This window comes from Globicephala melas, chromosome 14, assembly GCF_963455315.2.
Source record: "Globicephala melas chromosome 14, mGloMel1.2, whole genome shotgun sequence".
NCBI lineage: Eukaryota > Metazoa > Chordata > Mammalia > Artiodactyla > Delphinidae > Globicephala > Globicephala melas.
In genome coordinates, this window is record NC_083327.1 from 37,564,347 (window position 1) to 37,580,138 (window position 15,792).

Here is a 15,792-nt window from a genome sequence, read left to right on the forward strand (position 1 = left end):
TCAACAACCATTCTTTTGCACATACCTTTTTCTTGGTGGGCAAAGAAAAATCACAATCATGCTTTTATTTTTACCTCCATCACTTCTACTCTAGGGCTGCTAGGAAGTAACTGCTGCTGTTAAGGAATTCGGATTTAATCCTGTAGGGAATGGGATACTATTGAAAAATTAAGGATATTTTATTCCACTTAAAAAGTTGAGCAGAATAGAAGGGAATAGGGCAATCTTAATAATAGAAAATGGACACTCAATATGCCACTGACTATAGAGAAGAAGGATTACAGGGTTAGAGATAACCAACCTGAGAATCTTCTCTCTTTGCCTCTATTACCATTGCCACCCAGCTACCCAGTCCAAGAGCAAGAAGAAGAGGATAGCGAAGAAGGAGCTCCTTGGGCACTAAGCCACCTGTAGATGCCAGTTTCTCCTAGCATCTTAGGTGAAGGGTATTAAGGACTGTCTTTAATCAAACAAATGGCTGTGAGTAGACATGGGTGGATTGTGGACCCAAGAGTGAATATGGTTACAGCTCTAGAAATTAAGCTCCAAAAACAGAGTTCTAGAAATGAAATTGCATCAATAGTGTCAATAGTGTCATAAATTGGAGGTCAAAGACTACTGTCACTGGAGGTCAAAGACTATTTCTTATTAATATTTGCATTTCCTTCAACGCTTAGCCCTGTGCCTTGCAGAGAGGAGGTGGTCAGGATGTGCTATATTGGACCACAGGCTACTTGAACCTAGCTGGATATATGCCCATTAAGCTCTGTGACTTAAAGTCCATTTTATCCCTATCTGCCTTATAGATGAGTAATCACACAGCATGATTAGTGACTTGCTTAAGATCAAATAAATAATCAGTTACAGATTTGAGACAAGAACCCAGATCTCTGGCCCTTTACCCAAGTCTCTTTTATATCACACTGTTTACCACTGGGGGTGCCTTGAGTTTGGGTTCAAAGGATATAACATTATGTCATGAAGCTATTAAGTAAACTCTGTCATTAGACATTTTAAATGACTGCAATTCTTCTAACAGAACTAACATTTTACTACAGTGAATGTCAAGAATTAAGCACAGTTTAAAATTTAGAATTAGACACTGGACAATGCCTTTGACTGTGGCTTCTTACTAGTCAACATACAGCCCTTCTTTAAGTAAAAGACTTAAACTTTTTCACTATTGACAAAACAATTTATGCAGCTTGTTTTTTGTTGTGATATAGTCAGGCAGGCTAATCTGTACCAAGATATTTATATACGATTAACTCTCAGCTGAGTAGATTAGTAACTGAGCCCACCTACTTTTTGTGGTGAATTATACTTGTTTTGTAAGAGGCTGTTCCTATTTTGTGTTTTTCCAACAGCTCTGGTGAAGTAAAGACTTCTGATGTACAGTACATGGAACAAAGAGTCTTCCCCTTTCTTACTCAACATATAATTGCTGCATTTGTGCATGCTGTGTAGGTTGAAAAATAACAATAAAAAGTTAATGAAGAAAATAAGTACTGGTTGTAATTAATTAGTAATATTGCTAGATTTGTACCTGGAGTTTATTTTTTTTGTTGTAAATGGAACACAATCAATAGGAATGTGTAATCAAACTGCACATGCTTTCATCTCTTGGGATCTCTCTGAAAAGGAGCTGAGATATCTTTAGGAAATTATCTTCAATAGCCTACTCTGAATTCAATTATTCAGCATAATCATTTTATTTTATTTTTTTAAAGTCTTCATGTTGCTTTTTAAAAATATCTATTTATTTATTTTTGGCTGCGTTGGGTCTTCGCTGCTGCGCGCAGGCTCTCTCTAGTTGCAATGAGTGGGGGCGACTCTTCGTCACGGTGCGCAGGCTTCTCATTGCAGTGGCTTCTCTTGTTGCAGAGCATGGGCTCTAGGTACGTGGGCTTCAGCAGTTGTGGCTCATGGGCTCTAGAACGCAGGTTCAGTAGTTGTGGCTCACAGGCTTAGTTGCTCTGTGTCATGTGGGATCTTCCCAGACCAGGGCTTGAACCCGTGTCCCCTGCATTGGCAGGCAGATTCTTAACCACTGCGTCACCAGGGAAACCCAGCATAATCATTTAAAATCACTGTCAATTCCTCCTTTTCGAGGTTCTTGTAGTACAAAAAGATACATTTCTTAAATAGGTTGTTATTGCTTTATAAGTATGAAATATAACTTTCTTTTAATTTTCAAGTTTATTTTAATTGAATTTTCTTTATTTAAAAAAAGAAATATTACAAATAAAGTTCCCTTTGACTATCCCCTATACCTGTTTCCAAACCATTCCCCCTCCCCACTTCCTCCAACCACAGGTATCATCAGGTGGGTGAAGTTTCTTCCAGACTTTTTCCTATGCATTTACACATGCCATTTGTTTATTTTGTTTGTTTGGGGTTTTTTTTGGCTGCACTGGGTCTTAGTTGCAGCATGCGGGATCTTTGATGAGGCATGCGGGATCTTTTCTTTCACTGCAGTGCATGGGCTCTTCATTGCAGCTCTTGGGCTTCTCTCTAGTTGTGGCGTGTGGGTTTTCTCTCTCTAGTTGTGGTGTGTGGGCTCCAGAGAGTGTGGGTTCTGTAGTTTGCAGCACGCGGGCTCTCTCAATGAGGTGCGCGAGCTCAGTAGTTGTGGTGCGCAGGCTTAGTTGCTCCGCAGCATGTGGGACCAGGGATCGAACCCGCGTCCCCTGCATTGGAAGGCGGATTCTTTACCACTGGACCACTGGGGAAGTCCCCTACACATGCCATCTTAAAATAAAATAACCATAACTTTTAAAATGCTATCTATTTCAATATTAATTATTTCACATTAATAAAACTGAGCCCTAAAACAATAATATAATCAACACGTTCCTACTTAAGTGTCATTTCTTATGGTGCTTTCTGATTTGGTCAATCACCAAGGGAAATATGGTTTGTTAATTCTGTTTGGCATTTTTAAGTGCCAGACAAATTCTAATATGCAGTGTGAAGGTGAGGATTGATAGTCACAGCCTATTGTTACTATAATTAGAAGTCATCAGAAGCTAATTAGTACCACATTAAAAATGATAAATTATGAACCATAAATTTGCAGCTAAGACCTAGTCCAATTCCCTAAATTTAAAGATTTTTTTTTAAAAAAAGACTTGCCTCTTTCACAGCTTTTATATTCTCCACTTGTAAATTATATAGGTCTCTGAGTATTCCACCACCACTTCCTCTAACAGCACACCAAGCATGACCAATTTTCACTTAGAGGAGAAAGTAATGTTAAGGTCAGTAATTTGATTAGAAGATGTTTTCTACATTAACTTAGTTATGTTTATAATGCCTTTCTTCTGATTAGTCCTTTAAGCCCAACAATCACCTTAGCATGTTTAACCTTAGTCATTAATTTAATCTTAATCAATTGAATGATACACTGAGCTAGAATTAGCACAGTTACCGAGAAATCGATAGTGTCCATTTTAACATGGATGGTAAACCTAAGAAAGGTAATCAAAAGATAGCATTTTGCTTCACTCCTGCTTTATTTAAAAAGCACCTAGAGTTTATGCATTTTCATAGGATATCTGACCCTGTCAAAGAGGGCAAAAGATAAAAGTTTAAGTCAGCTCAGGGCCTCTAAGGCCCTCATTTTAATAGTAGGATAGAATTTCTAAGCTAACTACCAACACTCAACAAAAATTTTTACTAATTTTTAAGAAGTACTTAAATAAACATGTATAAATTAAAAATAATTCAGCCCACTCAAGAGGACGAAGAATGAACAAAGTCTTTCATCCCGTTTCCCTCCACAGCTGCCGCTCCCCAGAGGTGACCACTATTAACAGCTCTTTGTGTCTCCTTTGAGATATTTTTCATGCAAATAAAAATCCACTGCCCACCCAGTCAAGCCCCAAGAGGATCAAACTATAATACGTTTTCCAGTCTTGCTTTTCTTACATGTTCCTTGAGCCCTTTCCAGATCAGCACATACCGATCTCCTTAGTTCTTTTAAACGATCCATTGATACTCCCCTGCATGAATAACATAACGTGTGCCCTCTTGGTGGACACTTTGGTTGTTTCCTTTGTTGCTGTTGTTCTTGCAAAGTATACTGCAAAGAGCATTCTTATAAATACATCTTTGAGCACTTATGCTAATACATCAGTACACAATTTTGCTAAATCAAAGGGTAGTTGGATTAAAATAAAATTTACTGCTATTACCAAATTGTTCTCTAAGCAACTATACCTATTAACATCCCCACTAACAAAACATTCAAGTGCCTCTTCCTCGCCAAGAAATGCTGAGTATCAAACTTTTTAATCTTTGCCAATCTGACAGGGGGAAACTATGATTTTTTTATTTTTTTTTTTGCGGTACGCGGGCCTCTCACTGTTGTGGCCTTTCCCGTTGCGGAGCACAGGCTCCGGACACGCAGGCTCAGCGGCCACGGCTCACGGGCCTAGCCGCTCCGCGGCATGTGGGATCTTCCCGGACTGGGGCATGAACTCGTGTCCCCTGCATCGGGAGGCGGACTCTCAACCACTGCGCCACCAGGGAGGCCCTGATTTTTTTTTAATTTGCCCTGTATGATGAGGTCCAGCCTTTTCCCCCTTTTGTTTACTAACCATCTATGAGTTTTCTTCACTGAACAGCCTGTTCATGTCTTTTGTCCATGTCTGTGTTGTACTATCTTCTTCCTGATTCATAAGATCTCCAACGGATTTTTTAAATTAAAACTCGGTCCCTTGTCATGTATGCTGCAAATATTTTTATAATTTTGGCACTTATCTTTGGACTTTATGGGAATTATTTTCCTTTGAAGAATTCTTTTTTAATGAAGTCAAATGTGTTAATCTTTTTGTTTATAGGTCCAGAGTGTTGAAACATTTTAGAAAGGTCTTCCTTGCTTCAAGATTAAATAATAATAACAACAATAATAATAGATATTATTATTCAGCTGTAACCAAATAGTCATTGACTGTCATCCATGTGCTAGGAACATGCTGAATGCTGGGCTAATATGAAGAAAACAGATCATCTGAACTGTGTTTAATGGCACATAGAGCACAGAGTCTTCTTTTATCAGCACTACAAATAAATACAGAAAAAGATCAGTCCATAATTTTATTCCTATTCATCAGCTCACCTGCCACTCAGAAGCCAAATAAGTAGTAAGATAAAAGTACTTGTTTTACACATAGACTTGGCATGCTTTAAAATTCGCCAGTACCCACATGTACCCAAGCCAACAGACCATCTAAAAGGCGAAAATAACAATCACTTTACCCCTGACTCATTTAATACTTTTTCATTCTTGCATGTTCTACTTATCACAATTTATCTCTAGCAAACTGAGACAGAGAACGGTGGGCAAGAAGAAGGTGGCAGCATGTGAGAAATCTGATAAAGGACATAAAGCAGCATGACAGGGGTCTGGAATAAGAATAATAGACAACACTTGTTAAGTGCAGTCTACACACAAGGCACTGTTCTAAGTGTTTTATTCATATTACCTGCTTTAATCCACTCAACAAACCTATGAGGTACAGACAGGTGACCTAACTTGTCTGGGGTCACATAGCAAATAAGTGATAGATTTAAACTAAGGCAATTTATAACCAACATGATATACTTCTTCCCCTACTTGATCACTTAATGTAGGATCTCAGAAAGTTACTTCATCTTTTTGAGTCTCAGTTTTCTGGTTGGTGACTGTTATTTCTGCCTCACAGAGTCCCCATTAGGGTTCAAAGTCAGGTACCCTAACATAAAATAACGTTTACCAAACTGTTTTGCAGCATTCTACAAGATGTACTGCTGACAGTCAAAAAAAATAAAAATCATAGTTTCCCCCTGTCAGATTGGCAAAGATTAAAAGGGTTACAGGGTTTTAGAGTAAAATAACTGGGAAACAATATCTCTTCTTAAAGATTCGTGATGCATGCCACATATACCTAACAATTCTTCAGATTTATGAAATGAAGCAATCTTTTGGCATGCCCAAATTTATCTGACCACAGGACCTTTTGTACCACTGACAACCTAGCAAAACCTTCATCCCAAATGAAGCACAAATTGGGAAATGTTGGTAGAAAATGGCATGAGATCAAAGGACCTAATGAGTCTATGTCTGAGTCTGGCTTGGCCAACTGCTAACCTCTTGTTTTAGGTAAAGACTCCTTAACCTCTCCACGTCTCTGTTTTCCCTCTCAGCCATCACCTAGACTGCTTCAATAACTCCTTGGCTGGTTCTCTCTACCTCTTGGACCTCAACTCTCTGCGTTACCTTCTCAACTAATTACATTCTATAGCACAGATATATTAATGTGACTCCTTTGCTTAAAGACCTTTATAATAGCTATGAATAAGAATAAACACTTAGAGAATGCTTACTATGCTATGCATTATTCTATTCACTCATTTAATTCTTAAAACCATTCTCTGAAATGTGAGAGCTGAAATCTGAGGCACAGCTAATAGGTGATATAGTCTGTTTCCAGATTCCAAGTCTATTCTGCTGCCTTTTGGATGGCTCCCCACTGTTTCTCCAGGATATAGCTCTAATTCCTTCGGCCCTTCACAATTCAACTTCAGCCTTCCTTTTCTACACCGTCTCCTCATCAGTATTCTGTAATACATTAGTTTGCTGGCACTATGAGGGAAGAACTTGTTCTAGGTCCCTCTCCTTGGCTTGAAAAAAACCATTTTCATGTTCACAGGGTGTGCTGCTGGTATATGCATGTTTGTGTCCAAATTTCCCCTTTTTTAAAATAAGGACACTAAATTAGGATCCATTCTAATAACCTCATTTTAACTTGATTATATCAATAAAGACCCTATCTCCAAATAAAGGCACATTGTGAGAACGAGAGGTTAGGACTTCAACATATGAATTTTGGGGGGGACACAATTCAATCCATAACATCTATATACATGAACCTGGTCTCTATTATGTAAATTCATACATTCAAATAATAATTATGTACTGAGTGCCCACTACAGTGTCAGCACTCTGTGGGCCCTGCTATGTACTATGTACCAGACCACATGTTTTTGGTCAGTCTGTTCCTTACTTCCTTTGCCTAGAATGCAACCACCTTTTACCAAACCCCTTGACTACCTGCGTTCCTCCAACTGACAACCTCCTAGTTACCTTCAAAACCCACTTATAAATTCCCTATTTTGTAAAGTTCAAATGGTCTCTTTTTCTGAAATTTTCTCCTTTCCTCTCCCAACATATTTAATTGCTCCAAAGAATTCTGTTTATACTTTACTTACAGTATCTATAGCATCATATTACAGTTGTTTGTAAACTTGTATGTTCCCTGGCTTGATGCTAATAAGGTCACGGAGGGTAAATACTATACAGTATTCAGCTTGTATCTCCTGCACTAAGCATAGTGCCTGGAACACCACACAGTAATTGCTTAATAAGAGTTTGTTTAATGAGTGATCAAAGCAGGGTGTTCAATTTAACAAGACCCAATAGGAAAAAATTGAAGGAGGAACATCTAGAGACACAGAGACCCAACAGACAACTATTGATAAAATCTAAACATGAAGTAGGGCTTCCCCGGTGGTGCAGTGGTTAAGAATCCACCTGCCAACACAGGGGACATGGGTTCGAGCCCTGGCCCGGGAAGATCCCACATGCCACGGAGCAACTAAGCCCGTGCGCCACAACTACGGAAGCCTGCGCACCTAGAGCCCGTGCTCCGCAACAGGAGAAGCCACCGCAATGGGAAGCCCGCACACTGCAATAAAGAGTAGCCCCCGCTCGCCGCAACTAAAGAAGCCCGCGCGCAGCAATGAAGACCCAACGCAGCCAAAAATAAAATAAATAAATAAATAAATAAATAAAAATAAATAAATAAACATGAAGTAACAAAGGCCTGTAACGGGAGAGTGGAAAGTTAACTGAAAGAAAAAGAGACCTGGAGAAACTTGTGAGTTGGTGGTTTATTAGACACAGAAGATAAAAGAGTGGGAGTAACCAAGGATTACCAAATTCACTGGGATAACTGGGTGACAGAAACAGCAAAATATTAATTAAGGTGCCACTGTTATTAACAGATAAACCCTAAAGTTTAAGTGGTTGAACAAATAGATTTTTCCTCTCACACATCAAGTCAACATGGATATTCCTGATGGACAGGTGGCTCTCCTCCAAGGGGTGCAGGTACCTTTCATCTTGAATTGGTCACTTCCAAAATCACCTGCTTAAGGTATACTGCAAATGTAAGATTTTTATGGTCAGGAAATTGTAAATTTCATTTATGCTTTCATTTTATTGGCTAGGTCTCATTCATACGGCCCAGCCAACTGCAAAGGAAGGCTGGGAAATGTAGTCTAGCTGAATACTCAGGAAGAAAAGAAAATGTGCTTGGCAAACTTGTTTTAATCGCTTCTAATACAGTTAACAAGAGGTGGTAGGAAATTTCAGGGAATGAAGGCAGAGTGAAAATTTGTGGCCTGTTTATAATTGCTAGTTAGATAAGAAATATTTGAGTCAGTTGTTCCTAAACCAACTGAGAAAACTGAACCATTAGTCACAAAATTCACCTGCATTTCTTTAAATGTAATAATCATGTAACACTAGAGAAGTCTATACTTTGTTATGCTATGTATTATATATTACATGATCTATCTTTTGTACACAAAATATAAACATCCTATCATTAAGAATAAGTTATAAACATTTTCCCAGTTGTGGCTAGGGATGCTTGTAAATTCAGTAATACTTTTTTTTGCCTGATCACCTTTGTAACCAATTTTTAAAGTCAGAGTTGGTGGAATAAACCTAAAGTCCATGGTCTTGTTTGAAAAAGGTTATGGTAGATGTTTACAGTGCATTTTTATAAATGTGACTCACCTGTTTTTCAAAATGCAGTTATTAGATTTTAGCCTAAATTCTGCCTCTCTTGGCCATTATGTGATAAGTTCACAAGACACATCCACAAGATATATCCAGCAGTTATATCCTTAGGCCAAACAAAACAGGTCACCTAACTCACTTTTGTTCCCTTAGGTAATTTACTCAGGTTCCATTAACTGACATCAAAGTCAAGTTTATGAGGAAAAACACCAACAATGTAAATCCCAGTGGTTAAGAGGTGAATTTAAAAGCTCCCAAATCAGTACTTCCCTCAAATGTTAAATAATTCACTGTGGCATTATAGATACAAGCCTCCAGCAAAAGTTACACTTGAACAATTAAGCTAGCAGGAGCCAAACAAATGACTTCAGGGATAGAGAAACAAATGAATGGTTTCTCGTAGTAGTATGCCAAATTACATTTTCACATTAACCAGTGTGTAGAACACCCAAGCATCAGCAATGACTTACTAGATAAAGTTTGATTACAGAAAAACAGCCTGGAACCACAAACCAGGATTATTCCCTAAATGTAACTGTGGATTCTATACACTTGGGTATGAAACCCATTTATGCCATTTGGAAAAATTTTATATTCATAATGTACCACCTACTCTTTTGCAGAGTTCTTTTACAATTGCTCATATTACAACGACTATCTACCAAATGCATTATGTTCCTGTAAAGGATCAGAAGGCAATGCAGCTATTTCTTAGAGGCTAAATAAGAAATTGGAAACACAAGGTCACAACACAGTGCACTGTGTACATACAATAAAGGTAACAGCATCTGCATAGTAGAAAGAAATACACTTTATATTTAAATTCTAACTCCATCACTTTCTACCTAGAGGATTTTAGACAAGTCTTAATCTCAGCATTAGTTTCTTTTTCTATAAAATGGGGACTATTCATTTATGCAATAAATATTTACTGAATACCTATCATGTGTCGAATACTTCCAAGTGTTAGTTTAGGATTAGTGATAGTAAACCATAGCTGGTATTCATTAGAGGTGTGTATGGCTACCCAAATGCAAGAGCAGATGACTGACCATGGACTTCCCTGGTGGTACAGTGGTTAAGAATTCACCTGCCAATGCAGGGAACATGGGTTCGAGCCCTGGTCAGGGAAGATTCCACATGCCGCGGAGCAACTAAGTCCGTGCGCCACAACTACTGAGCCCACATCCCACAACGACTGAAGCCCGGGCACCTAGAGCCTGTGCTCCACAACAAAGACAAGTCACCACAATGAGAAGCCTGCGCACCGCAACAAAGAGCAGCCCCTGCTCACTGCAACTAGAGAAAAGCCACGTACAGCAACGAAGACCCAACTCAGCCAAGAATAAATAAATAAATTTAAAAAAAGAGCAGATGACTGACCAATAAAACGGTTAAAGTCGGAGACTGAAAAATCAATGGAGTTCCAAACAGGAAACAGATACATGGTTACAAGGTGATGTGAGGTCTAATTCCTTTCCAGGGACTAACAGGTTATTAGTATTCATTGTAGATGTTTATGTATTTTCTCTAATTATTTCAACTGAACTCAGCCAACAGCTTTTCTACAAAATTTACAGGGTAAAATTTTGAGCTCCAATTAAAACAGGTTGGGGAAGGATGTAGATAGATGTACTGAAGATTTGCCAAGTTACTGTCCGTTCATAAGTTTTCCTAGACATACTTAAGGGAAGACCTTTTTTGGTATACTAATTTAATGGCTAGTCTAATCTACAAGTGAAATACATTTTTTGAATCAGACTAGAAAAGCCGAATAAAATTAAGAAGAAAAAAAAAACCAACAAAACATGAGATTTGGAAGAAAGAGAACTATAGTTAGAGCCTGAACTTTTCCTCATTTGCTAGTCATGTCACCTTGAAAAACATCTCAAGGTTTCTGAAACTCAGTTTTCTCAAGAGTAAAATAAGTATAACGACAATTCTTACCTATGGAATTGTTGTAAGGATCAAATGGGATAACTGTCATTAAAATGATCAGTAACCTACAAAGCACTAAATAAATATAAATTATCTCAGAGTGAACAGGAACTGAAAATGATCCCAAGATATTTCTTCTAGTGAAGACACTTACGTGGATCAATGGTAAAAGCTCTGCAAAATTACCCTGGCTAGAGGAGAGGCCATTTGTAACCCCAACAGTGATAATCTTTGCTTGCATGTTAATGAAGGTCACTGGACTTCACAGCAGGCAAGCTAGTCATCTTTAAATATTACAGAAGAAAAAAAACATTTATGGGTAAGACTACCAGGAATTTTTAAAAAATCTAAGATGTGGATTTGTTTTTAAAGTAAATAAATAAAAGATATATTAACCGTAAGCCAAAGTTTCTAGAAATACTTCTTTTTGTGAGGAAAATTTTCCTGTCACCCGTGTTTCTGGGTGGTTTTAATTTCAGGTGCCCATGTCCACTTGCAGACTATTACTTCCATACAGGCTTTTAACACAGTGTCAAGTATACTGCTAAGATCTGATATATTATTACTAAAAAACATGCTGTCATTTAAAAAAGCAAAACTGAAAATTTAAAGTTTGTTTTATATGCAGCAAAAATGACTGATATGTACTCATAAATTAATTTTTTTAATCTAAATGTGTGATATGTAAAAGTTTCTTATTCCAGTCACTTTAATAAAAACCTCTTCACCATAAAAATAAGCAAAATAAAATAAATGATATAGCACTGAAGTAGACATCTCCTAAAATGGTAGTTGTAATTATTATATACACAACTAAGTTATCATATTGAGTAGGTTTAAAAATCATGAATCCTGGACTAAATGACATAGAGTTCTCTACAGAAATACAATGATACCATGATGGAGCAGGAGAGTAGTGTTCAATAGGAATGTTTAAATGCTCAAGGCAGAAATGAGAAATATTAGACACAAAATTTACCAGAGTTACATACAAAGAAAGCAGCTAAGCCTATTAGATTTGTTAAGAATAATAAAAATCCATGTTTTAACTTAACAAAATATTTTAATCTATCTTTGAATCAGAGAATGACAAAAAACTAAACTGATTTCTACTGACCACTGTAAGAAAACACGCTTTAGAGAGCAATGTCAAAATTTCTTCTTACCATGAATAGATACCACTGACCATGTCATAGCTCTGACATGAAGCATTCACACTGCTGGGCCCAGCTGCCTTAGAAATAAGTAGCACCACCAAGCCCCTCAACTGGAGGTTATTCTGGCTGTCGTGTACAAGGCCCCTGTCAACAAGTAAAGAAAGAAGAGGATTAACACACCCTCACAAAATCAGTCAGATCAAATTAGAGAATTGCTGCAAATACACCCATGCTTCCAAAATCAGACAATGTGACTTGTTGAAAAGAAATAGGATTGGTGGAAGAAAGAGTTAACAGGAGGAAGCAACAAGTTCAGGAAACAACTAGAGAAACCCATGGCTGGTTTTGAAAGTAACAATCTGAAAATTGTGAGGCCTAATGATTTGGCTTCCTCCTCTTTCTGGGTTTTCCCACTGTCTATACCCTACCACGCAATCTTAACCATTTGCTCTGATAATGAGAGGAACCCATAGTTTTAAACTGTTCTGTGGTAGTTGACAGCAGGTGAAATACAAATTGTATGGCTTGGATGAAGTGGTATTATGTGGCGATGATGCTGGTAAGGGCAAGTGGTAAAAAATGGTTTCTGTCTTCACAGGTAGAAAATTTATTTGAGAAGTAAAATGGAAATGAATGCCATGGGCAAATATCTTGCCATTTCTTATTTTTTATGCAAAGAATAATCATTCTAGACAATGTTAGTCTTTAACATAGAATGTAATATTTTTTTGCTATGAGGATTGAATTTTTATAATTTCTACTACAACTAAGGTCAGGAATACTTTCTAAGATTATATGTTTGTTTAAGTATTGCAAATGGTTGTCATACAAGAACTAAATGACATCATTAAAAAAAGAAAAAAGACAAAACTATGGGTAACATATTATAATAAATTAATATTTAGAACAATGTTCATGAGCATTAATCAAATAGGTTATACTAAAGTATACATAAATAACATAAATATAATTCTTGAATGTGGTGAAAACGGTAAAAAATTTTTTATTAATTTGTATTGGAGTATAGTTGATTTACAATGCTGTGTTTGTTTCTGCTGTACAGCAAAGTGAATCAGTTATACGTATACATATATCCACATTTTTTAGGTTCTATTCCCATATAGGTCATTACAAAGTATTGAGTAGACTTCCCTGTGCTATACAGTAGGTTCTTTTTTTTTTTTTTTTTGCAGTACGCGGGCCTCTCACTGTTGTGGCCTCTCCCGTTGCGGAGCACAGGCTCCGGATGCGCAGGTTCAGCGGCCATGGCTCACGGGCCCAGCCGCTCCGCGGCATGTGGGATCTTCCCGGACTGGGGCACGAACCCGTGTTCCCTGCATCGGCAGGCGGACTCTCAACCACTGCGCCACCAGGGAAGCCCAGTAGGTTCTTATTAGTTATGTATTTTATATATAGTAGCGTGTATATGTCGACCCCAATCTCCCAATTTATCCCTCCCCCATCTTTCCCCCCTTGGTAACCATAAATTTGCTTTCCAAATCTGTGACTCTGTTTCTAAAAACAGTAAAATTTTGTATTTTAATACTTCACTGAATTATTAAGACTTCCTTGGGTAAATTCTGAACAATGAATTAATTTAAATTAAGTAAGTTAACATAGCCAAAATTAATGAGTCAGTCCATTACTTAAGAAAATTTTCACCCTTCATGCCTCCAAATAAATTTTTAAAAGGGATCCCTTCTTGCTCTTTCAATAGTTTCAAAATAAGACAGATCTTCAGGCTCTCTGCAAGATAACAGTTACAGCTCTTTCTCTACTTATATTTTCTCCTTAATCTAGTAAGTAACCTTCAGCAAGCTAGAGGGGTTAATGATTTTTACAAAGAAGTTCTAATATCTGTTAATTTAAGGTAATTAAGCTATATTATAGTAGAAACAAATAATCACCAGAAATGTCCAAAGCTCTGTATTATTATGTAACAATCTACTTAAATCCTACAGACCTGAACTGTTGGGAGGTTGCGAAGCACCCTATTTTAGAAGAAGAAAATGTAAAATGGGAGCGCTCTCCAAATTTTTTGCTTTGAATTACAGATTTTAACTTATGCTACTAGACCCTTATTTATGTATTACCTGAGGTAGATAATAATAATATTAAAGAGAAGCTCTGAATTGGCTCCTAATTCTAGAAAGGGAAAAGTGGAAGGTGAGGATGTGTGTGTGGCTGTGTGTTTGGGGGGTTGAGCCTGGTTAGGAATGAAGGATATGAAGGTAAGAACTCATATCCTCTAATGAAGGATATGAGGGTAAGAACTCTGACAGCTGGCCAAGTCACGTTGAAGAAATAGGCCTGGCAACAGTTCTGACAACACCTTCCTCAAATTTCTCAGAGAGGGGACCTTTCACAGAGGACACATACATCATCATCATCATCATCATCAAAATACAACAGCAGCAGCAGCAACAACAAATCCTTACATAGGACTTTATATATGCCAGGAACTATTCTAAGCATTTTACTATATATTAATTAAATTAATTCACAACAACTCTATGAGGAAGGTACCACAATTACTTTGATTTTACAGATGAGGAGAATGAGGCACACAGAGAGATCAAGCAACTTGTTCAAGGTACCAGAGACAGTAGGCGTTAGAGCCTTGATAGAGCCAGGATTTGAACCCAGGCCACCTGGCCCTAGAGTCTATATACATGCTTACCCATTATGCTATAGTGACCCTCCATCTGCTTCACCTCATGTACCAACTATTTGCTAAGTCAGTAGAATAGTGACCGTTTTAGAACCAGGTTTGAAAAATCCTTCTGCCATTTATTAGCTGTATGACTCAGAATATCACCTCTTCCGTAAAATGAGATTAACAACATCTACTTTCTGTAGTCATTGTATGGAACAGACAACATGAGTGAAGCATAAACCACTGTGGAAGCACATGGAAGGTGACAAGGTGATCAGAAAACTACATCTCTCTCCTTATTACTTTTTTAAAAAATTAATTAATTTATTTATTTAGGCTGTGTTGGGTCTTCATTGCTGTGCGTGGGCTTTCTCTCTAGTTGTGGCGAGCGGGGGCTACTCTTTGTTGTGGTGCACGACCTTCTCACTGCAGTGGCTTCTCTTGTTGCGGAGCACGAGTTCTAGGCACGCAGGCTCAGTAGTTGTGATGCATGGGCTTAGCTGCTCCGCGGCATGTGGGATCTTCCCGGACCAGGGCTCGAACCCGCGTCCCCTGCATTGGCAGGCGGATTCTTAACCACTGCACCAGCAGGGAAGTCTCTCATTATTTTTTGCCATCTATTTTTTCTCAACTCTTATATTTTCTTTTTCTTTTACTGTTTCTCCTTCTGTCTCTCAAAGTCTTACCCACTACCAGCATATATAATTTCCTATAAATACTGTTTCCTTTTCTACCCCCAACATAACAAAAGTTAAGGAATTCTTCCGACCATGACCCAGAAACATCATGCATCACTGAAACACTGGCCACTTTCAGAATGCATTACTGAAAAGGTCAGGAAAAGAAACTATAGTAGACCAGTTACCAGAAATCAAGAGAGCAGTCAGAAAAGCACACCTTCTAACCATCAATTTTCACACAAGACAGTAGTTAACAACCCAGAGAACAGATTAACAGGTTGAGTAAATTAAATGTTTCCAAAACACCATGTCTTTAAATTCACTTCATTAACACCCTTAAAAAAAAAAAGGTACTAAGATAATTCGATAATGTTCACAGCTCAAAAACTAGCTCACAACAAAAATAAGAAATTTTGCTCCTGAGCATAAAAAGTCCCTAGGATTCTAAATTTGCAGAGTTAATGTTTCATATGGTCCAGGTCATACTTCACCTGGAACACTATGATTTAT

General features: G+C 37.7%; 1 protein-coding gene across 7 annotated transcripts in view; it reads right to left on the minus strand.

Moving 5' to 3' along the window:
* PDSS2 (decaprenyl diphosphate synthase subunit 2) overlaps positions 1 to 15,792 on the minus strand; it is a 267,741-nt gene that overhangs the window by 148,206 nt on the left and 103,743 nt on the right. For 6 of the 7 annotated variants that reach the window (XM_060283789.1, XM_060283791.1, XM_070043476.1 and 3 more), the window contains exon 2: positions 11,956 to 12,090. The exons of the other annotated variant lie outside the window; for it this stretch is intronic. In XM_060283789.1, the coding sequence (XP_060139772.1) occupies positions 11,956 to 12,090 (135 nt within the window). The remainder of the gene's footprint in view (positions 1 to 11,955; positions 12,091 to 15,792) is intronic. 7 annotated transcript variants of the gene reach the window in all.